Here is a 24,615-nt window from a genome sequence, read left to right as displayed (position 1 = left end):
CTTTTGGATCTTGCTCAATTGGCCGTTGCTTTAGTTCTGGGAGAAAAATTCTTTTCTGACCCCAGATAGGGATCAGCTCAGCTTATGCTCCAAAGAATAGCGATTAATATCCCCTGTGACCTTTTAGCCTAGCTGCTGCAGGGTTTTTAACAAGTGGGCTTAAGACCCCTTGTGTGGCAGCTATGCTGACATGAATGGCTGTAACGTCTCTTCTTGTCAATGATCCGTGAACTAAGGAATCTCCAAGGCTACCTTGATGTGCTGTGGGGCTGTCAGGAAAGAAAGAAAATGTTTTTTCCATGCAACAGGAAAGAACCATGCAACGACAGGATGGAAAGCTGGTGTCACAAGTAATGTGTAAGTTGTTCTAAATGTACCTGACAACAATTGTCCCTGGCTGTGTATTTACTTAAAAGATGTGGCTCTGATATGATAGGAAAAGCAAATATTTAAACAAAATCCCAAACTAGGAAAAAAATAAAAAAAAATTTAACCCCCCCACTATTTATTAATTCTGTATTTCTGGTTTCTTGGATGTTTGCAATGTTGTATGAATTCTGTAATATAATGTAGAACAGACAGTAAAAAATAAGTACATAACATAAAAAAGCTGCCACCTAGTTCTAGCTACCTCTTCTTCCCCAGCCCTGGCACCTCCTGATCTCTTGGTTGCTGGAGGAAAAGGTAGACTCTAATTTGGTTCCCCACTGCAGTTTTAAGACCATGTAAATTTGTCTGCCTCCTGTGAGCTCTGTTGCTGCCGTGCCTTGCCCATGGGTTGGCCCGGCTTCCATCAGTGACGAGGAGGTTGGCTCCTACAGTGAGAGCAGCACTCTTCTGGGCCAAAGGGAAGCTGAATGCGAGCGTCAGCCCTCTTAAGGCAAAAGGGAGTTTTACAACACTCGCCTGCAGGGCGGGAACTAGCTGTAATAACAAATACAAGAGATTGCTACAGTAAGTACATGCTCTGTTTAGTATTACGGATTTCTAGGAATGGAATGCAGCAATTTATCAGAAATGTTTTACTTTCTCTTTTTTTGCTACATGCTGAGAAATCCTCCAGAGATTTGAGGACTGTTCTTCATACAGTGATAGGCTGGTTGTTTAGCAGATCCTAACCTGGATGTGTTGTAAGACAGGCCAACAGATTCTGCCCTGAATGGTGTTTTTTTAATTTGTAAGTTCATTCATCAGATCTGAACGGGTTGTAACCTATATTCTGTTCCTGTCTTTTTACCTACTTTCACTACAATGCAGGGGATGTAACTTTACTATCAGTTACTGTCTTCTGTATTTTAAAATTATATGGTTTTAATTGCTGCAGAGGTAGAGCTCTCCAACAATGTAGGCTGTCCTTCCTCAGCATCAAGAAAAAACAACATTAGAGTTGTTGCCCTTCCCATCTTAGTTCTGCTGCTGCCTAGAAGTTTATAACAGCCCATGGGAACGATCTGCAAGCTGCACTATGTGGCACAGTGTGGACAAATAAGCTCCAATGCATAGTGCTGCACGTAGTGGTGTGCCAGTGTGAATCTGCCAAAAAGCCTTCAGGCATGTGGAAGCTGTGTGACCAGTGGGTGTAGGTGAGGGCAGCAGGTTTCCATGGCTTAGCTGCAGGGATCAGGAGTGAAGTGGTGGTGGAGCAGACCTGATGAGAAGCTGCAGGCAGCAGTAAGGACCATCAGTCTCTCACCTCTGAGAGGCAGAGCATGTTTGCTATCGACAGTGTTCGGGGAGGACAGAATGTAAGTCATGTGAATAGATACTTAAGTTGTTGTCAGGGGTTTGAATTTTGCACAAGGGAACATAAAGGCATAAGTTACATCCTCATTAATGCCATCTTGATCTTGCTTTGCCTGTTCTGTAAAAACTACCAACATTTTTATGAGCCACTAGGCTGTAAAAAGTTGCTTCTCTGTGTTCTAACTTTTGTCTGCTATCACCTGCTCCTACTACATGCACCCTGTGTTATGGGCTGCCTTCAGCTGCACAGCCTGAACTGTGTGCTGCACCAGGCCCTGCTTTCTCCCTGCCTGGTTGTATCCCTCCATCCTTTCCTGTTTCTTCTCCTCCACCTTGGTCTTCCCAAACTTGAGGCAGTTAGTGGACAACCCTTCTGAGCCAGCCTCCTCTCCGTTGATCTATACAACTCTCTCCATTCATAGAATCATAGAATGCCAGGTTGGAAGGGACCCCAAGGATCATCTGGTCCAACATTTTTAGATAATACTGTTGTTTATATGAGATGGCTCAGCACGTTGTCAAGCTGAGACTTATAACTGTCCAATGTGGGGGAGTCTTCCCTTGAGAGATTATTCCAGTGTTTGATTGTCCTCATTGTGAAAAATTTACTTCTTGTGTCCAATCAGAATCTCCCTAGAAGCAATTTGTGCCCATTACCCCTTGTCTTTTTCATGTGACTCCTTGTAAATAAGGAGTCTCCATCTTACTGGTAGCCACCCCTTAAGTACTGGAACATTGTAATAAGGTCTCCCTGAAGCTTTCTCTTCTCAAGGCTGGACCATGTGGGATTCAGACAGAGGAGCAGGCTTGAACCTTAAATCCAAACCTAGCTGTACTACATAGCTTACTTTTGAATGTGTGCTTCAATATTGCTTTCTTGAATGGTTCCTGGGAAAGGCTGGACTATGGGGTTTGCCTTTAAGTCATGCTGCAATTTACTACCTGTATTAAAAACTTAGTAAAATCTGTAAATCTCGAATTGTTTTGTGGACCAGGGCAAGGGTGTCCTTTTGAAGACACAGTTTTAAGAAATCTTAAATTTGGATTGCTAACTCTGCTATAAATCCCAAAGTGGCACCTTAAACTTAATTAAAAAATCCAAGACAGCATGTGGATGTACCTTGAAAGAATATTTAAACAGAATGAGGCTTTCAACTTTTGTCTGTAGTAGACCTGTCATTCAACCATATCATAATCTCATTAGGGTGAGGGCTCTTCAAAGTGCTAAGTGCAGACTTCCCTGATGATGGCTGGCACATTTAGGCACATATGTAATACAGCAGTATAAAAAGAAATTTAATGCCTCGTGTGATTTGTGATTCATGAGTTGATGGCTGCTAATATATTGTGGTGTGCTACAAATGAAAGTTTGGCTTGTTACGTTCAGTGTGGGAAGGGCATTTAATTTTCTTGCATTAATTTAACAGGATTGGGGCCAAAGGCAGCAAATAAATTGTGAGCTTTGTCTCTGCAAAGAGTTACAATTCATGATCTCAGACCTTTGGCTAGTAAACAGGTACTCCAGAGCTAAATGGTTGAAAAAGATGGAGAGACAAGGGGCGAGAAGACACAATTCTGCTATGAGAGAAAAAACAAAACAGGAGTGTCGTGGTCTGAATTATTCTACAGCATGTAAAATTTGTTTTTCTGATTATTATATTCTCTTTTAGATTTCTGAGTGAAGATGAATTTAGCAGAGATTTGTGACAATGCAAAAAAAGGAAGAGAATATGCACTCCTGGGGAATTATGACTCTTCTATGGTGTATTACCAGGGTGTCATCCAGCAAATCCAGAGACACTGCCAGTCAATCAGAGATCCAGCAATTAAGGGCAAATGGCAACAGGTAGGGTGAAAAATACACTGTATTTCCTATACCTTTTGAGACACAGAGGACGTATATCACACCTAAATTCACAACATTTCTTTCACAATATTGTGTTGATATTTATGGAGAAAGAATTTTGGTGGCATATTTGAAATTAATTATTTTCTTCTAATTTAACACATTTGTTTGTTTGTTTTCACTTAGGATGTCTGATTAATCCCTTGTCTGTTTGTGTGTGATTATTGCATACTTTGGAAAAACTGTTTTGCTGAATATTTCCTTTTGCTGTTTTATCCTTTGAACTTTCTAATGTCCAGTAAACTAAGGTGTGAGCGGAGGAGTTAGCATCACTAGAATGGTTGTCTGAGTAGCTCTTAACTATAATGCTACAATGTGCAATTTCAATCAGGTTTCTCTTAGCCTGGTTCTTGCACACCTGCATTGTCATGCTAAAGCAGAGAACTGATGAAGCCAAGGAAGTAATTTTAAGAACCTTATTTAGCACTCTCAGTATTTAAATCTTTCTTACATTTTGTGGTTCCATTTTCCATTGTACAAAACATGTTTCATAATAATAATTTTTAAAAAAGGGGGTGGGGTGGGTAGGGTTTGAGTACATAACATGTACTCCAGAATAAAGAGTTCAGAGAATCACAGAATTGTTCTCGTTGGAAAAGACCTTTAAGATCATCAAGTCCTACCATAAGCTAACTCTACCAACCATGAAACTAACTCTACAAAGTCCAGTGCTTAAACCATGTTCCTAAGCACCACATCTGTATGTCTCCTGGCACTTGCCCTTAACATACTTGTAAACATTGATGAGGTTGCCCCTCAGTCTCCTCTTCTCCAAGCTAAAGAGACCCAGCTCCCTCAGCCTTTCCTCATAAGGGAGATGTTCCACTCCCTTAATCAGCTTTGTGGCTCTGTGCTGGACTCTTTCAAGCAGTTCCTTGTCCTTGAACTGAGGGGCCCAGAACTGGACACAATATTCCAGATGTGGCTTCACCAGGGCAGAATAGAGGGGGAGGAGAACCTCCCTTGACCTACTACCCACACCCTCTCTAATACACCCCAGGATGCCATTGGCCTTCTTGGCCACAAGGGCACATTGCTGGCTCATGGTCATCCTCCTGTCCACCAGGACCCCCAGGTCACTTTCTCCTACACTGCTCTCCAGCAGGTCAGCCCCCAATCTGTACTGGTACATGGGGTTGTTCTTCCCCAGATGCAAGACTCTACACTTGCCCTTGTTGAATTTCATCAAGTTTCTCCCTGCCCAACTCTCCAGCCTGTCCAGGTCTCACTGAACGGCAGCACAGCCTTCTGGTGTGTCAGCCACTCCTCCCAGTTTAGTGTCATCAGCAAACTTGCTGAGGGCACACTCTGTTCCCTCATCCACGTCGTTGATGAAAATATTGAACAGCACCAGTCCTGGTACTGACCTCTGAGGGATTCCAGTAGTCACAGACCTTAAGTTTTCCCTGCAAAGCATTGTACCCGTTATGCAAGGGTAAGTGGGAAGGTGTGGCAGGAGGGACATGCCTGTGGCATCTGCTGTGCTGGACAGGAACTTGCTGCCTTTTATCCCTATCATATTGAATAAATACTATTTTTTGAAAGGAGAACATGACTCCTATAAAATATAGATATTTGTAGTAAGTAGCTGAAAAGATGGTTTCAAGAACAGTTTTCCTAAATATCATATGTTTGATTAATGTCCTTTAAAAGCAGAAGCTTTTTTTGTTGTTGTTTTTTTATTGCAGCAGGTGCTTTGGTTATGATTTTGTGCTTGACACATCTGGCACCAACATGGAGTATTTTGTGTACTGATAGCTACAACCCTGTTAGCAAGTCTTCTGTAATGACAGTGCTATTCATAGGTGTTTATCAGAGGACTGTAAAAGTGTGTCTGTTTATTAAGGGCTTGTCTGCAAAGCATGTATGTGTACAAGCAGCAGTGATAGTGCCTAGCTTTCCTGGTGATCCAATAAGCTGAATGCTGTACAGGAGATACTCACATTCAAGTATTTGTATTAAAGCTCTTCTCTACCCCAGGGCATGCTGATGCAAGGTGTTCACACCCCATGCATGTTCTTAGTTCCTTCCAAGCTTGTAGCTGACATGAAAATAGACCATGAGGCTTTCCTTGTTCTGCAGCTGCATCACTACATTGCCTTCACTTCTAGTATTTAGTGTTTCCTCTGATTACCTTGGTTCTTCCATTAAACTTTTAACAGCTCTTATCTTGTGAAGGTTGCTTCAAGTCTCATGGTGTTGTGTGTTGTTTGAACTGCTTCAGAGAAGACACTGCACCATGGAATATGTGCTGTATATTGGAGACAAGCCTTGAGTAAAAAAGGACTATTAACAGTTTCCACAATATTCCCTGGAGAAGGCAGCTGGCTCCTTAGCAGAGGATCTGAAGCTGCCACTTTCTCAGAAATTATCCCTTTTAGGTAAAAATAGAATGGCTCCTGACAGTGTCCCATAAATACTTTAGAGAACTGTCCCCCAAAGATCAACGGCACTTGAGGTAGTGTCTTGTCATGCTGTGCACTCGTTAATTTTTGAAGTTCCCAACACAGCAGTGGCAGATGAGCTTTGTCAGAGTATCTCTTTGCCATTACTGGTGCCAATCTCAGCTTAGGGACAAACAACAAAAAAGAGAAGTGCTTCATCCCCAGGCTGTTTGCCTTCTCATGCATTTATGAATCTACCCATAGCACTGGGAGCAAAGTGCTATAGCTCTGAAAACAAACAATACAGCCCTGAAAGCAGTAGCATTTCCATACCTGCACCTCGGTGGTTTGGTGAGACCTACAGAGGTAGACCTGCCTTCTTACCCACTCTTGATAAATAATTGTTGTGCCTTCTCACTCCTTGGGACAGATTACAAGGGAGACTGATGATCTGGATGTTAGTATTGCTTTCTAGCTCAACAGCAGCCACATTCCATATATAATAGCTGTGTGACAGACAGCCTGTTCTGAAAAAAAGTTAACCCAAAAGTTGCATCACAATAAACATTGATTCTCAATACTAAAATAATATTTAGATATTCTTTTTAGATAATAGTCAGAAAAGTTATGCTATACACATTATATCAGTTCAGCAAAATTCAAGTCTAACCTAGTTGATTTTTACCTGAAATTCTGTCTCCCCTGGCGTATGGAACTAGCCTGTTCTTTAGGTTCTTCAGTTTCTCCACTCTGAGGAATTTCAGGAGGATAATATCACTGGTACCTTTTGGAGGTGGAGTTTAACAATCTTTAGCAGACTCTGGGTAGGTGGACGTTTTAGTGTTGGGAGCAGTCCACAGTGTGAATGTCCTTGTGTTCTAAGGAGAAGATTGTTCCTTAATAATTTCTTTTCTGATATGTATTGTCTGCATTCATGTTCACAATCTTGAGCCTAAATCCTAAAGGATTTATAGGACACTGACACTGAGGGGATCTGGTAGTAGGAAGCATGCCCTTCCTTTCTGTACATTTGTGTGTAGTGCACAAACAGGGTATTTGTCCTACTGATACTTCTGAGGCTGTGAACTCAGTCTCAGGTGTTTGCATACACATTCCCTCATAAAACAGGAATGTCCATATGAGTAACATCTCAAAGCTGTTGCTCTGCAGCTGACCAACTCATACCTGTTACATGCACCGTTGTTTCCCTATTTGGTTACTTCTCTGCAGTGAGTGCTCCTTCCCAAGGCTAGGTGGATCTGTCTTGTTGCCTTGTGTACTACACGGGATTTTTCCAGCAGTTTATTGAGTGATGTAGAGCAGAGGTGAACCAGAAGCAGCTGGGATTTTGGGTCAGACTCCCCAACACTCTTGATATACCTGTCTTAGCTTAGGTGTTGTTTTCAAATTTCTACAGGTTGGTCTGGTCAGAATAATATTCTGTGCCAGTATTTGGTTGCTTGCATTTCATTTGGCAGTCAGCTTCAGCTTTTCAATTGGGCACCCTGGTTTCAAGGCTTCCTTGAGCTTGGTGCTGAGAGCATAGTTAGGAGAAAGAGGAATGTGAACAAGTATCATCTGCTCTCCTGGGAGCAGCTGACTGGCTGAATTCCACTCCATGCAGTACCGCTTCTGGGACTTCAAAATCAGTGTTAACTGGGAGAAAGGGATTGTGTTTCCAGTCTGGCATAACCTGCAGGACTTCAAAAGGGACAAAAATGCATCCTGGAGGGTCCACCAAAGCAGCGGTGTGACAGCATAAGAATTCCTCAGCCTTCTGGAAAATTCATTGTAGTTGATTGTCTGATAACTAGCTTAGCTTGGGGATATCAACCTGTTCTTAAGACCCTTATTTGTTTTGCATACAGGGAGTCCCCAGAATGCTCTAGGGGTGCTAAGAATGGCTCCATTCCTGTCCTCACTCCTAGGCCTCCAAGCTCATTTGAAAAAGAAAAAGTTACTTCTCTGTTGTGCTCTAAGTTTTGGCTGACATGTAGGCATATTAATCCATGTAAAGACAGGCTGGGACTGGGAGGATTAAAGATCAGCAGAAACCCATCTCTTTTTCTACTTAACAACAATAAAAGGTAGGTTTACTCTCATGACTGCTACTGTGAACTTGTGTTGACATTCCCCCTATTTATTCCAAGAGAGTTTCTTGGCTGTTACAGTCTTTTTACTAGACAGCTGGCTTGTAGGAAAGAGCAGCTTCAGTGACAGTTCAGCAGCTGCAGCATGACAGCAGAGCTTTGGCTTAGGACAAGGCCAGGGGCTGTTGAGCAAAGCCTGCTGCCTGTTACACCTGTGTGCTGTGTGTGGCACAGGATTGGAGAGCACAGGAGTTCAGCGGTTCTCAGAGCACTTGGAGCAGCCAGCGAAGCACCCTTACTAACCATGGTCACTGAAGTGGGTGATTAGGTGCAGTGTATTCCTGCTTGAAGAATAAAGGATAATTTTTACTTTTCTTTATTTCAGTAAATCTGTACTTCTGGTTTTTTTTCCTCCATGCCTGTTTTATTAACCCTTTGTAGGTTACTTAATGAGTAATTCAGGAGTATTCTGCAGGTAACTCATAAAGAACTGTGTTTACAGAAGCTATACCTTGACTCCATGGGATGAAACTGAGCTACAGGGCATCCATTTTGGGAATTGTTACTTTTTACATTTTTAAAATGGAGCTTGTTGAATAACTAACACTAGGCAGTAATTTCAGGTTTAGAAAACACTTTTCCAGAAACTTGATTTGTTTTGTTACAGCATAATATAATAAAAAACCCCAACAAAACAAAACAAGAAACCCCACACATTACTTGTATTTACCAAGGTACAGACACACATGCTTATTGCTATGGGAAGTTGTGTAGAAGTATAAGCTCTAGCACAGTGAATAAAAGCTGGTGATGCCACAGGTACAACAGTTGCTAGATTGTGAAATATAGAGGAAGTCCCTGAAATGGTTTTTGGAACTACCACTAAGATAGAGTGAACTCAACTCTTTGTCACTGTGTTTTATACCTGTATGTTAGGATGTGTTTTCTGCTTGGTTACAGCTCTGTTCTAACATCCCAGCTGTGTGGCCACCCTCTGGGCTAAAAGGCTTTCTATCAGTCTTTCTAACATTGCCCAATGGCCCTGATACTGCTTCTGGAGAGGAGATGATGTGGCTGGTGTACCAGAGTGTGGCTTTTGCAAGCAGGCAATTGTACATGGTAGCTGAATCCAAGTAACATGCTGCATGCCCAGAGAGGCCAAGCTTTTCCCCACCTAGTCTTCCCTCCAGCTGCACCAGCTTCTCTCCCTGCTCTGAACCCTGCCATTCTTCTTCTGGGATTCACCTGATTACAGGGTAGCAAGCCAGTGCAGCTTGCTAACCCATCAAAAGAGTCCTAGGCTAATTTTCTGTCATTTTACTCGTGTTATGAGAAAGCAAAGACAGCTAAGCAGGGCAGAAGTGATCCTGCCTGAGCTGGATGTCCTGTGTCTTTGGGAAGATAGAGCTACCCCATCTGGAAGGAGCAAGAAGGCTGCTTTGCCCTGTGAAATGATCAAGTTCTTGTACCTAAGGTTTCTTTTGTACAGATGCACATAGAGTTCCTCGTGAAGTAAATGCAGTGTTGCAAAAGCTTGGGTATTTACCCTTCACTTTGCCTCTGTCCTTACTGATATCTTGCTGACAATAGTCACACATCTTCTTAAACAGGTTTTTAAACTAGAATTTCTTTGCACTGCTGAAATCTCCTAATTTCTCCTTGTAATGGGAAAATTCCTGAACATATTACAGAGCCGAAGGATACATGGCTGTGAGATGTACCTGGTAGTATTTTAGGAGAACTGTATCTTCCAGAAAGAGGTGATATGTGTTTGTTAGTGAGTGCTGTTAATTTAATAATTCGTTCTTTTATACACCTCACCCACAGTTATGTCAGATAGTGCTTTCTATCTTGAAGTTGCCTCACCACAAGTGGGGGACTGCTGCTATTGTTTTGAATACGTAGAGCAGGGCAGGTGAGGGCAGACACCATTCTAAGAGGGGAAATGGAAGTGTGAGAGAGAAATGGGATGAGGAGGTGAGAATCAGGCTGGAAGAGGCATGTTTCTAAAAGCTGACAAGACACAGCATCCTGAATGTGCCCAGCGTGGTTCTTTGCCAAGCACACCTGGAAACTGAGAGATCTCAGGCTAGTGGCCATATCTTTTCACCAGTAAGCACCGTTAGGAAGAGCAGTCATAAGATGTGATGCGGTTTAGTATTTGTTCCCTGATTTGCTGCTGTTATAACCTCAGCAGACAGGCAGGATTTGCATACCTCTGTTCTCCTGATCCTCTTGATTACTTAAAGTCTGCACAGCAAAGAGAGTCTGAATTTCAGGCAGCGTCACTGACATCTGTTGATACTGTCCTCAGTTGCCTTCCTCTCTTTGCCACAAAGCAAAGCCTTGTTGCAGCATTCCTAGGTAATATTTTTCCAGCTCTTTTTCGTGTGGATGCATGACATGAGAACAGCTGGGTGCCTGGTGTCTCTCCGTGGGCTTCTTGTAAGCTGATTTAAAATCCTGGCTTTTGATTCAGCCTTGCAGTGTGTGCTGGTTGTAGCCTCAGTCATGTGCCTGGTGGCAGCCTGCAAATAGACTCGCCATAATGTTTCTTCAGGAGAGCTTTTAGAGCCTATGTGTCTTCCCAGTGGATGGAAAGGTTCAGTATGTCTGGGTAGCTCCAGCTGCGAGCCTGTAACAGGCAAGATTCACACTGGCCTAAGTTAAACCTAGCTGCAGAGCACCAGTGCTGGCTTCCAGGCATGCACAGCAACACACAAATTAGCTTTAGCTGTGCACCAACACTTTAGTGAAGAGGTGACATCTGGGTGTTATGACCCTTGAGCGGGTGAAAGCCAAAGTAAGCATGGAGGTTGATCCCACAGGATGGGAAGCATCACTGAGTGATAGGTGGAAGACTCGTAAGATGCAGTGCAAGTGCACTCAGGTGAATCCCAGCACATCATAAGCTAATGCACTGAAAGCTTATGAATGCGAGCAAGAGCGTACGATGCAGGTTTTGGCTGCTGGTGTGTGCTAAGAAGTGCTGAATTTAGCGTACAAATCTTGAGCTTGTAACAAGCCACATTACCTACATCTTAGCAAATTTCTACAATAATTTTATTTTTTCTAGGTTTCATGAAAGAAAATTTAAATGCACAAATATCAAATAAATAGTCTTGAAATTTTTCTAGTAGTTCTAATTGCCTAGTGGCAAGAGAAACTTCAAGTATAAAATCCATCTCTGTAGTTCTGCAAACACAATTCTTTCTGAGAGATATTTTTCTGTCATTTATTATTTTACCTACTTTACTTACTATTTGAACTATTAAAGTTCCCATTTTCTGTCCTAATCTTTGCAGTCTGACAAAAAATTGCCTTTTACTTTGACTGCATGTTGATGTTGTGCCCCTCACAAGGTTAATTTCATAATACTGTATTTTAATGATTTAGCCAGTTGTATAGCTAGGACCTTGGAGACTGTAAGCTGTGAAGTTCTTTCATGCTAGAGTAGTAGCAAATTCGCTAAGGATCTGCCAACTGCACCCTTACTGGTATAATAGCATGTGTATGTGTGCATACATGTCAACATGCACACATAAAGCATCAGCACATGCTAAGGAAAAGTGATCCATGTGTTAGCAATCATGTCTGGTAATGACATTGACAAGCAGGAAGATGAACTCAACAGAGAATGAATTGTTTATACTCTTGTTAAAGATCTACTGTCAGACTGATGAGCCTGGGATTTGTGAGTGGAAAGGCTTGGAGGTCCCTACTTCTGAGGATAGTGAATGTTTTGAGGTACTTTCTATGGTTTTGAAAAAAGTTTTTAATTCTAACAATTTTTAAATAATGCCTGTATTTCTCAAGGTCCGACAAGAATTAGTTGAAGAATATGAACAAGTTAAGAGCATTGTCAACACTTTAGAGAGTTTTAAAATGGACAGACCTGCAGATATTCCTGTATCCTGTCAAGATGAGCCTTTTAGAGATCCTGCTGTTTGGCCTCCTCCTGTTCCAGCTGAACACAGGTAATTAGAGGCTCAAGGAAAGTGGGTGAAATAAAGTTAGGTCACCATAATTTTATATTCTTTTTTGAATGCATTTGTAATGTGAAAATCACATTTCATTTACCTCATAGTCATATGCAATAAAGAAGAAATGTATCTCATTTGGCAAAAAAGTACTTAAACTACAGTCAGGAGTTCTAAAGAAAGTCACTCCTTTATTCTGGTAGGAGTGACTAGCTAGGTGCCTGGAACCAGAGTCTGCTGGAGAGGTAAATGGGCTCTCATGTGGAGGGAGAAGAGTTTCCATTTCAGTTTATTTAAGCAGTTGCCATTTACTTTAGTTCTGTATTTCAAGTCCAATTGCTAGAGCAACACGACTGCCACACCTTGTCTTAAAACCAAATTCTGCCTCCTCATGCCACTGCTGACATCTTTGACATCATGGGTGATGCACACAAGTATAGTTACATTTTGGGTCTGTTTGCTTTTGCTTTCTAGGCAATTTTTACATTTTTATATTTTCATGCAGGGGAATGAAGTCAGAGGCAAGAGGATTGTTTTACAATTCTCCCTCCCTTGTTTTGTGGCCTGTAAAATCTGTCAGCCTTTTTTTTTAATTTTTTTTTTACCCCAGGAATGTCATCTGGTTGTGTAAAACTTGTGCATATGAATGTAACCTCATACAATCTCCTGGTTTGGAGTCAGAGGAAACTACAATTTGAAGACTTCTAAATTGTTTCCTCTACTGTTACAGGCATGTTTGTTCGTTGTGAGATTGGCTAGGAATACTGATCTAATAGTATTGTTAATTTTCTTTTTTTTTCCACCGTTGAAAGTGTATTGTTTTTTTTCTTTTTGTATTTTTTTCTTGCTTTGGGTGTGAGACAGAACCCAAAATATGTTGCTGGATTTGCAGATGTGGGGAGATAAGACTTAGGGTCTTGTCATCTTTTGTAATGACGCACCAAGGGAATTGATGAAACATTAGAATTCTTCCGTCTTGATGTTGCTCTTTTTTTTAGTATTTTTTTTCGTTGTGGTTGCTCGTTGTTAGGAATCCACCTCAGATAAAACGTCCTAACAGAGAAGTAAAACCTTTGAGGAAGGAGTCCCCAGGGCTTCAGCCCCGCGGGCCGGCGGGCAGAGCACACGCGGTGTCCAAGGGCGAGAAGGCTGCAGCCAGTCGCGAGAGGGAATCCAGAGCCAGAGGAAGAGATGACAAGGTAGGAAGCGGGAATGAGCGTGGCAGGGAGGAGTTACAATGCAGCAGGTGGCAAAGGGAAACATCCTTAGCTTTAGTTGTTTAATACAGATAATAATACAAAGTCACAGGAATCCTGTGCATGGAAAGCTCGTGCTTGCCTCTTGCCTCACGGACAAAGCAAGTGTGGTGGGGATTTTCAGTAATAATGACACCAAATTAAGGAAGGTTCTTTCATGTTCACTCTTGTCTGGATTTGAGATTTTTTGATAGGAAGCACGATGGCCTGTTGCTGGGGGTTTCTAATCTTCTCAGTTAGACCATGGGCTTGACTCTAATCTGTCAGTGTCAATCAAGCATAAAGTCTGTTCTCCTCCCCCTCCCTTTTTTTTTTTATTATTATTAAAGGAATAAAATTCAGGTGTTTTGTAAAGATTTCCATTTAAAAATTTCAAAAGTGACACCAGTCCCCTTCTCTAGACTTTTAAGCATTGTGAACAGAGTTCCACAGTGCCATTGCCTCTGCCTTACAAATTTAGGTGTGCTTGGAATTCCAGGACAGTTCTGTAAATGCATTGATGCTTGGTAAATCTAGTGCCAAACTATCTGAAGTTGGATATTCAAAAAGGATGTGAGGAAGACATAGGCAAAACAAACTCTTAGCAGCTTTCATATCCTTTCGTTAATGAAAAGGGGTTTGTATTTATTCTAACGTTTAGGAAATTCTAACGTTTTCTTGGAAAAGGCTTTGCTTTTAAAATAAAAACAATTAAATAAGCTTGAGTTGGAGATTCTTTCCTCTGAAGACCCATGAAAAAGAAGCACTGCTGAAGTGAAAGAAAAGGAGAAACAGTGGTTCACTATCAAGTCATGATGCCGAAAGCAGGACTGTTTTCTGGCTGAAAAAAAGTCTATGTGCAAATTTCTGAGACATTTGCATTTTTAAATTTAATGTAGAGCCAGGGCCAGAAACCCAAGGAATCTGTGCTATAAATGATACAAGTTGGGAGTGTACTGAAGCAGCTTTACTTTCCTGACAGACGGAGATATGAGACGCCCCTTCCTATGGGAGCACACAGTATTGTACAGATCTTGATAGATGAATAAGAAAATATTTACGCCAGTTTTCTTGGAATGAATCTGGTTAGTCCCTTCATGGCCTTTCTATTACAGGTTGCTTCTTCATAGCTCAGAAGGAACTCAAAGATACACTTTTCCCATCATTAATTGCTTTTCTGATACACAAGAAAAGTCCTAAGTAATCCCAGCAATTAGTGTCATCAGTAGACACTGATCAAGTGACTGCAGAGATGTTTCAACATTTTAGAAATCTCCCTACCCTGAATCAGTGAGATTTAAAACAAAAAGTGCAAGCTATAAAAAGCATGCGAAGATATGTGAAGTTATTTACCGTTCTGCCAGCTGTACGGGGAATTGGAGTCATGATGTGTGACAGGTCCACCAGATGTGGTTCTGTAAGGCAGCCTTCAAAGTCTTGGCTCTAATGAGGGTGAACTCTGCTCTCGAAGCTTTCTAGTGATGAGCATTATAGAGCTTTATGGTAGGGAGCCCACAACAACATGACTTCTACAATACTTGTCTCTGGGAATAATGCAATTAGCAACACTACTGCTGTCAGGTGGAGGAAGAGTCATGAAGGTATTCCATGTAATATGGTACATTTTAAATCTGAATAAATTGGTCACTAGGTGGCAGAAGGAAAATGTCTCCTCTTCAAAAATTACCAACACATGTGCTCTTGATTTCACCTTCCTTGATGATTATTTTACTTTCTTTGTCTGGAGTATGTATGTAAAAATCATGCCAGGTTGCAAATTTTCACATGTTGTATGACAATTTTTTTAATGGAATACATTATTTTCTTTGGAAGAAAATTTTGAATGAAGGAGGAAGTAGCCAGGCCTGGAAAGTGAGAGAAGTTAACAGGCATGAAAATAGGTCTAACTTCCCTTTCAGTGTTATAATCTCTTAGTTTGCAGATGTTTATGTTCTTCAAGAAGCTTATCTCTGTAGCATAGTATGTTGAATCAAAGAGTTTCAGTAAATCTTCATGTTCAGTTAAATGTAATAGGGTAAAACTGACACTTCAAACCAGGTATTGCTTTTCTATGGTAAATGTTTCAGCTCTGTTATTCTTGAGTTTGGATGTGGGGCTAGGACTACTTAGGAAATGTAGTGAACTTGGATCCCTTCTCCATTTCCTAAGATGTTGGTTGCTGTGTAAGAGGTTGTATCCTGTCCTGGTTATAATATCACAGTGCAATATTCATATTTATTTGTGCTATTTTTCAAGATAAATATAGCTACAGTATGTATGTTTGAAAAGTGTTTTGCTTCAGTTAAGGCAAATGCCTTCTTTCACCATGTCTCCTCCCAAGACCATATAATCTTTTCATTCTGACAGTAACCATTTTGGCATAAGGAGTTTTAACCTGACTGTGGCTGTAAAATGACCTTTTGTAGTGCTACAGAAAATAAGTTTGGACTTCAACCCACCAGATGGTGTTTATCTGCCAAACTCTTATATTTACATGTTCCTTTTTCTAAAATACTGCTTTCAAGTGCTTCTTCCTTCTTAGTTTCACTGGAAATTATTAGGCTTGTTCTCATGGTACCTTCTGCTGGATCAGTACCAAGAATTTTAGCTTCTGTTCAGAAGTTCAGCTTAAAGAGGCATCGTGAATGCTACTTGTCTTTCATTTAGAAGTTGCATAATACTATAGCTAAGCACTAGAACACTTTTTAGGAGTACTCTATAGAATATTTTAGCTTGTGAGTGGATAAGGATGGTAGATGTTGCAAAGGATAGGAAATAGCCAAGGGCTGCACTGCCGTATCAGTGAAGTGAATATTAAAATTGATGAAGATATTACTTTTAATATGTACTTTTTTTTCTGCTTGATTATTCTGATGTGTGTCATTAGATGTGAGATGAGGTAGTTGTATTTAGGTGGAAGCGTTGACCTCCATGCTTTGGGACTGTAAAGTTGCGTAATCTCCATGTGAGAACACTGAAAGAACTAGTAGGTGAAATTTCAGGGTTGGAAGGAGAGATTTCCAGTAACATTTATTGGGTCTGTTGTTTTCTCATGTGAATGGTGAGTTGTGTAGACTGTGCCTGTATTTAGAAGGGGAAAAGAAAAGGCAACTCCAGGCAACTGGAGCTGATAATTTATCTAAACCATGTGCAAAGTTTTACAACAAGTTTAGAACGGACAAAAAGTGAAAGACTTGGAACTAATTGGACAGTGGAACAAAGTGAAGTATGATTTCTTAATCAAAGGTGTTGCCTTTGCCAGCACTTTCTTCAGAGTTCTCCTACAGAAACAAATTAATCTACCTGCATGCCACATGGGAAGTAGTAAGTTTATCTAGTGAGTGTGTCATGTAGAAGAATTTTAAGGGGGGGAGGAATTAGGCAGCAAAGGGAATGTAAACAAGTGGTACTGAAAGAAAAACTATCAGTCACCTGGCAAATCATTTAGAGATTTCCTCAAGAATAGAGACTGACTTTTGTTTTACATTTAAATTAATGACCCTGGCACCAAAAAAAGGACACATTTGCTACTTAAATTTGCTGGTAATATTGAGTTGGGAAGCACCAAACCAAGAAGAGGCAAGAAGGCTGTTGTACAGATGGAATTGGATGACTCTGTGCTGGAGTAATGCAATTGGGATAATGTTCAGCAGTGCAGAGCAGCAGGCCATGTACTCAGAGACTGTAACAAGAATTTCTGCTAGAAGCTGGGAGATCATCATCAGAGGAGAAGAAAGATTTTGAGTAGAATCATCAAGATTGAAAAAGACCTTCAAGATCATCAAGACCAGCCATCTGCCCTACAACTCCTAACCACTAAACCATTTCCTGAAACACAAAGTCTACCTGTTCTTTGAACACTTCCAGGGACAGTGCCTCTACCACATGCCTGGGCAGCCTGTTCCAATGAAGTATTTGGCAAAAATCAGATCCGGCTGAACTTGCATTTGGCACATCACCTTTTCTCAGTGGTGGTCATACAGTCACAGAATCATAGAATAGTTTGGGTTGAAAGGGGCCTTAAAGGTCATCCAGTTCCAACCCTCCTGCCTTGGGCAGGGACACCTCCCACTAGACCAGGTTGCTTAAAGCCCCATCCAACCTAGCCTTGAACACTTCCAGGGAGGGGGCTTCCACAACTTCCCTGGGCAACCTGTTCCAATATCTCACCATCCTCACACTAAAGAATTTCCTCCTAATGTCTAATTTAAATCTGCCCTCTTCCAGTTCTGATCTGTTACCCCTTGTCCTCTCACTACAGGCCCTTGTAAAAAGCCCCTCTCCAGCTTTCCTGTAGGCCCTTCAGGCACTGGAAGGCTGCTATAAGGTCTCACTGAAGCCCTCTCTTCTCCAGCCTGAACAGCCCCAATTCTCTCAGCCTCTCCTCATAGGAGAGGTGCTCCAGCCCTCAGATCATCTTTGTGGCCCTTCTCTGGACTTTCTCTAGAAGCTCCATGTCCTTTGTATGTTGAGGGCTCCAGAATTGGACACAGTACTCCAGGTGGGGTCTCACAAGAGGCGAGTAAAGGGGCAGAATCACCTCCCTGGCCCTGCTGGCCACGCTTCTTTTGATGCAGCCCAGGACACAGTTGTCTTTCTGGGCTGCAAGTGCACATTGCTGGCCCTTGTTAAGCTTCTCATCCACTGTCACTCCCAAGTCCTTCTCCTTTGGACTGTTTTCGATCCATTTTCCACCCAGCCTGTATTTCTACATGTGATTGCCCCAGCTCAGGTGCAGGACCTTACACTTGGCCTGGTTGAACTTCATGCAGTTTGCATGAGTCCACTTTTCAATCCTGTCAGAGTCCCTCTGGATGGCATCCCTTCCCTCCAGTATGTGGACCTCACCACACGGTTTGGTGTCATCAGCAAACTTGCTGAGAGTGTACTCAAAGCCACTGTCCATGTCACTGACAAAGATGTTAAAAAGCACCAGTCCAAGTACTGACCCTTGGGGAACACCACTTGTCACTGGTCTGGACATCGAGCCACTGATCACCACTCTTTGAGTGCAACCATCCAGCCAGTTCCTTACACAAGGAGTGGTCCATCCATCAAATCCATGCTGTTCCCGTTTTGATACCAGGATGTCATGCAGGACAGTGTTAAAGGCTTTGCACAGGTCCAGGTAGATGACGGTTGTTGCTCTTCCTTTGTCCACTGATGCCATGACCCCACTGTAGAAGGCCAGCCAACTAGTCAGACAGGATTTGCCCTTGGTGAAGCCATGTTGGCTGTCACCAATTACCCCTTTGTTTTCCACATGCCTTAGCAGAGCCTTCAGGAGCATCTGCTCCATGATCTTGCTGGTCTTAGAGGTAAGGCTGACTAGTCTGTAGTTCCTTGGGTCTTCCTTTTTTCCCTTGAAAATGTGAGTTATGTTTCCCCTTTTCCAGTCAGTGGGGATTTTGCCAGACTGCCAAGACTTCTCAAATATGATGGACAGAGGCTTTGCAATTTCGTTGGCCAGTTCCTTCAGGAACCATGGCACTCTTTGATCGGGTCCCATAGACTTGTGCACCTTCAGGTCCTTCAGGTGATCACAAATCTGCTCTTTTCCTGCAGTGGGGAGATCTTCCTTTTCATGGCCCATGCCTTCACCTTCTCTAACTTGAATAGTGTGACCAGACCCTTTGCTAGTGAAGACTGAGGCAAAGAAGTCACTGAGTACCTCATCCTTCTCTATGTCCGGCATGGCCAGGTTTCCAGTTTCCTTCTGAAGCCGGCCCACAGTTTCCCTCATCTTCCTCTTATTGTTGAAATACCTATAGAAACCTTTCTTGTTATTCTTAATATCCCTGGCCAGGTCCAACTCCATCTGTGCTTTGGCCTTCCTTACCCACTCCCTTGCTTCTCTGACAGCCTGCCTGTACTCTCCCCAGAATACTTGGTCTTGCTTCCACTCTTTGTATACCTAGTTTTTACATTTATCTGTGTCCAGAAGCTCCTTGCTCATCCTACAGGCCTCATGGCTCTCCTGCCTGTCTTCCTCTTCATTTGGACACGTAGCTTCTGGGCATGGAGGAAATGATCCTTGAACATGGACCAGCTTTCCTGGGCTTTGTCCCATGGTACCCTACCAAGGAGATTTTTGAAGAGAGCAAAATCTGCTCTCTTGAAGTGGGAGGTAGTGAGCTTGCTTCACTCCTTCCTTGCTACCCTAAGGATCCCAAATTTGACCATGTCATGGTCACTGCAGCCTAGTTTCCCATTAAGTCTTAGATCACCAACCAACCCGTCTCTGTTGGTGAGAACAAGGCCCAGCAGAGCACCTTTTCTTGTTGATTTCTTTACCACTTGGAGGAGGAAGTTGTAATCAGTGCACTCCAGGAACTTGCAGGATTGCTGGTGCTTTGCAGTGTTGTCCCTCCAGAGGCTATCAGGGTGGTTGAAATCCCCCATGAGGACCAGGGCTGTGAGTGGGAGGCTCCTCCTGTCTGCCTGTAGACGGCATCATCTGCTTGACCATCCTGATCCTGCCTGTAGCAGACCCCCACTGCAACATTCCCCTTTGGGAGCAAGGGACAGAAAGTGTATCTGGTAGTTGTTGTTTGGTGTTTGTGTGTAATGGGACGAGCCTGCAGGAAAGCACAATGACTTCAGAGCCCAGCTCTGGTCATTGCAGCTCCCAGGGTTATCCTACATGATTGATCTGTTTGAGGTTGAGTGTAAGGCAGCAGTAGGATATAGCCAAGGAAATTAATGGAAATTAAATCTTAGGCAAGGTCTGTTCAGGTGTTACCAGCAAAGGAAAGAGATACCTATGCCATTATAGGAGGCCCTGGTGAGACTATTTTGCATGCATTTCAACAACCATCCTCCTGAAAGATGTGTTAATATTAGGAGAGGGGAAAAAAAAAAAGGTTACCAAAAGTGAACAGGTAATTGTGTTCAGCTTGTGTTCCAAGAGGAAACTTGGTTTGGTAAAGGAAGGCAGAGCACACCTGTGCTGCACGCACCTCAGGGTGGTCGACATGTGCTGAGACTAAGGCACAGACTTAGTACAGGAGTAGAAATACATTAATTTTGGAAATGGGGTTTTTGTTCCAGCGGGTTAGTACACAGCTGATGGAAAACCCAGCACATCTCTAAATTTGTTAAAAATCAGAAGTTGGTTGGCTGAGGTGTGGTTACATGGTGGGATTGCCACAGAGACTGGAAGGGAGCAGTCTCTTGCAGTCCTGTGTACCTCTGCTGGCAAACCCTTCTAGAGGAAAGCCTTCACAGCAGCTTTATATAAAGCTGTTTTGGGAAAATAATAACACAAGAAGAGATCAGGATATGACAGGAAAAATTATGCTTTCTCCTGCTAACCTGGATTCAGGTGACAGTTTTAAAAATTATTTTTTCTAGTCTGCGCACTTACCTGCTGACTGAGGATTGCATGCTGGGCCAATTTGGGACCAACATTAATAACCTTATTAAATGTGAGAACTGTAAATATTTTAAATCTTGGTTTTATTCCAGAAATGAAAAAAAAAAAAAAAATAAATTAAACTTCCAGTGTCACTAATGTGACAGCCAAGGTGATACTGAAAGCACCTCTCCCAGCTGGCCTGGGCTCAGGTGCAGGGTTGGGCCTCCTCCTTCAGCATCCTCCACAGGGCAGAGTCTGGCTTCTCTTGCTGTTTTAAGTCGGCCTTAACTCGGAAAATAAACATCCAGAAAAAAAACCAAACTGGCTGATTTGTTTTGAGAAGTACAGAAAATTTCTTCCACTGGGAAAACCAGTCTGCTGCAGAGGGAACAGGCAGACAGAAAATACCTTTCATTAATTTATTTTGTTTCCCCCCTTTTCTCTCTTTTTATGGTTACATTTGGATTCCATTTTCTTTCTCCAGAAATTTTCCAAACTCCATAGGGCTTTTTTCACCATTTCCTTTTTGCACCAGACCATTATATTTTTTTACACCAGCTTTTTGTCTGCATACAACTTTCAGCTTCATTTCCATTGCAAAAAAAAACCCCAAACAACAACAAACAACCAATCTAACAACCTGATCTGGGAATACTAAACAACACAGAGCAGAGTTCACTTGGAAGTAAGAAGTAAAAATAGTGGGAAGAGAAACTGCTCCCTCACAGGCTTTGTGGGCAAACAGCAGCTGGGAGGGGTATAATCGGTACCTTTTTTTTTTTTTTCTGCTGCGAGGTTATTTGTGTCTCCAGCTGCCTCTTAGCCTGCCTTTGCCTAGACTGCTTTTGTTCGGCCAGCTGGGATTCTTTAACTTGCTGCTGATAGTGTTTAGAAGCTGAGTTCAGAGTCCTAAAGTAGCTCCCTACCCAGCCTCCGTCGTTAAAACTGTGCAGCTGCTTTTCAGGCACCGCCGAATGCTGCCATTGAGCTGGGAGGGGAAGGGGTTTCTTTCTGAAGCAGGAGAAGAAGAGCATGAGCCCTGATGCTTCAAAGGCATGTGACTTGGGAGTTTATTAAGGGCTTTAAAAAGCATTTTAACTGTTTATGGAGCTGGCCTATGAATGACAGGAGAGAAATATATCATAGAATCATTGAGGTTGGAAGAGACCTTAAAGATCATAGAGTTCCAACCCTCCTGCCATGAGCAGGGAACCACTAGATCAGGTTGCACAAAACCTTGTCCAACCTGGCCTTAAAAACCTCCAGGGATGGGGCATCAACAACCTCCCTGGGCAACCCATTCCAGCTCCTCACCACCCTTATAGTGAAGAATTTCTTCCTAATATCTAAAATCTCCCCTCTCTCCATTTAAAACCATTACCCCTTGTCCTATCACTATCTTCTCTGATGAAAAGCCCCTCCCCAGCTTTCCTGTAGCCCCTTCAGATACTGGAAGGCTGGTAGAAGGTCTCCATAGAGCCTTCTCTTCTCCAGGCTGAACAGCCCCAACTCTCTCAGCCTGTCTTCATAGCAGAGGTGCTCCAGGGCTTTGATCATCTTGGTAGCCCTTCTCTGGACCCTCTCCAACAAGTCCAGCAGTTAAGATATTTAGTAGTTAAGGAGAGGAGAAATTGTTGGGCAGAAAGGCTTTAATTAAACAAGTGGAGAGAATCTTCTTGGGTTTTCTCCATCAAAGACAATGGGTGTAACAGCTTTTTTGTTCCTTTTCAGTGATGACAGGCCTGCCAGTCGTTTAGCTCTGGCATGTAGTGTGGCAAGTGCAGCATCTTCAAAATACACTTTGGATGGTCTTGTCTTCATCAGGAGTTCATGTAGCATTAAGTCATGAGCCAGCCTGCTATGTGAGGCTGTTTCTGCATTCATGCCTTCAGCTGGCCAGGAAATGTGTTGCTTGTCTAAAGAATGGTTTAGCACTGTTAAGAGAGTCTGTTTTGCTGCTTTAAAACCAACCAACGAACCCACCCACCATGGTAATGTAATGTGTAATTACATGTAATGTGTTCTGGTATGGTTTTATCACTGTGAACAGCATCTATGAAGGAAGCATGATGCTGTTGTGATGGAAGCAACCACAGGTGTTTGGGGACTCTTTGTAGAGTGTTGGGTGTGAACACGTTGGTTTTGCTGGCCATCGTGGTGTTAAGATAGCTGTCTTAAAGCTTGATACATTCTTGTAGCTTCTACAGAGGTAGAACCAGACAATACTGCCATATATGGCTAGTAAAGGAAGTGTTGAATGAATGATGTCCTTACAAGCCTTTATGACTTTCACTTCTAGGGAAAGAAAATAACCCAGGAAATTGGTGATGGGGAAATTCCAAAATTTGATGGAGCAGGTTATGATAAAGACTTGGTCGAAGCTCTTGAAAGAGACATTGTGTCAAGGAATCCAAATATTCATTGGTATGACAATTTTCTCAATTCAAGTGTTTTTGCTAGTGGAGAGAAGGAAAGAAGTTATCCTTCTTCTAACTCTTAAAACAGGGACCCATTATAATCTTCTACAGATCAGCAAAACAAGGTCTTTTGGTTTTAACAGCTTATTAATTTGATTACAGTTAAGCTTTTGTTGCTAACTGGTGCAGTGCATCCATTACAAATATTGCTGAAATGAAAGTACACTCCAGAGAAGTTTAAAGATAGGCTTTGGTATTCACATTATCCAAAACAATTTTTAATTAAGCAGCTCTGGATAACTTGAGTTGAAAATAACTTTTTCCCTACCTTCCAAAAGTATTCAATTCCATATTCAATGTTATGGCACAGGATTATAGGAGTGCTCTCATGGGGCATACACTGGCATGCTGAAAAAGATGGTACTACTAAGTGAAAGGCTTTTCTATTATTTTTTTAAATAAAAATTAAAAAAATATTATTGTATGGGAATCTTACACGAGTTTCTCCATCTTGCACAGGGATGACATAGCAGATTTGGAAGAAGCCAAGAAATTACTAAGAGAAGCTGTTGTTCTTCCGATGTGGATGCCTGATTTTTTCAAAGGGATCAGAAGACCTTGGAAGGTGGGAATTACGTGGTGTTTTACTAAATGGCAAGGTGTACTTACGTATGTCTGCTGCTGTAAGGTGTGTGGCTGCCTGCAGCAGAAGGCTAAAAAGACAAATGGCAAGGATCAGGAGTTTGTTTGCTAAATCCTCTCATCTTGATTAATGTAAAATGCAGTGAAAGAAACAGATGAAAGTGTATGCAGGCTTTACAGTAAATAATGCATTATTTTCTGTTTACTCAGTCATAGCTTGGTGAGATTATAATACTTTTTATATGTCAGCCTGTACATGTGAGCAAGCACGTAGGGTATATTGACAGATGCAGAAATGCTCTATAGACTGCTCTGCTTAGGATCATGGTGGCCACTCCTCCACACTTCATCCAGGAAAGGAGTCCTTGGACTGTTTACTCCGCCTGTGCCTGCTGTCTCTTCCTCAGCCTGCAGACTGTAGGCTGGGCGGTACAAGGAAGCAGGGAGAGAGGGGACTAATCTGAGTCATGATTTAGCTCTGCAGTTAAAATTGCAACTGGGCATAGTTGCTGCTGGAGTGGGGGAAATTAAAAGTGGGAGAATGAGCTGCAAGTGGGCAACAGGAGGTATATAGGGGTAAACTGACCTGGGTGATGGACCAGAGATGAGCCCAATCTGGGCCTTGCTCAGAGCTAAAAAGGAAGAGGAGGGAGAATGTTGCTGAGCATTTCTGTAAACAGAAAATAAAATTATCTTGCTTTTGTTGTGGAATTGGGTGACACTTGTTTTGGAAATAAATAGGCACAACACAAGGACTTTCTGGTTACTGGAAGGATTACTGGCAAAAAGAGACTTGCAGATTATTGTCTGTTATTCTGTATCTGCAGGGCAATGGCATGTGTAGGGAATGCTGGCCTTTCT

The 24,615-nt window shown here is 42.2% G+C and overlaps 1 protein-coding gene across 1 annotated transcript in view; it reads left to right on the top strand.

The window, feature by feature from the left end:
* The first annotated feature begins 3,427 nt into the window (after positions 1-3,427).
* KATNAL1 (katanin p60 subunit A-like 1) overlaps positions 3,428-24,615 on the top strand; it is a 31,618-nt gene continuing 10,430 nt past the window's right edge. The window contains exons 1-5 of the mRNA XM_010005642.1: positions 3,428-3,589; positions 11,940-12,100; positions 13,134-13,302; positions 22,995-23,119; positions 23,632-23,737. Of these exons, the coding sequence (XP_010003944.1) occupies positions 3,428-3,589; positions 11,940-12,100; positions 13,134-13,302; positions 22,995-23,119; positions 23,632-23,737 (723 nt within the window). The remainder of the gene's footprint in view (positions 3,590-11,939; positions 12,101-13,133; positions 13,303-22,994; positions 23,120-23,631; positions 23,738-24,615) is intronic.

This window comes from Chaetura pelagica, unplaced genomic scaffold, assembly GCF_000747805.2.
Source record: "Chaetura pelagica isolate M959 unplaced genomic scaffold, ChaPel_1.0 scaffold269, whole genome shotgun sequence".
NCBI classification, from domain to species: Eukaryota; Metazoa; Chordata; class Aves; order Apodiformes; family Apodidae; genus Chaetura; species Chaetura pelagica.
Note: the sequence above shows the minus strand (reverse complement) of the source record. Positions and strands in the feature narration are given on the sequence as shown.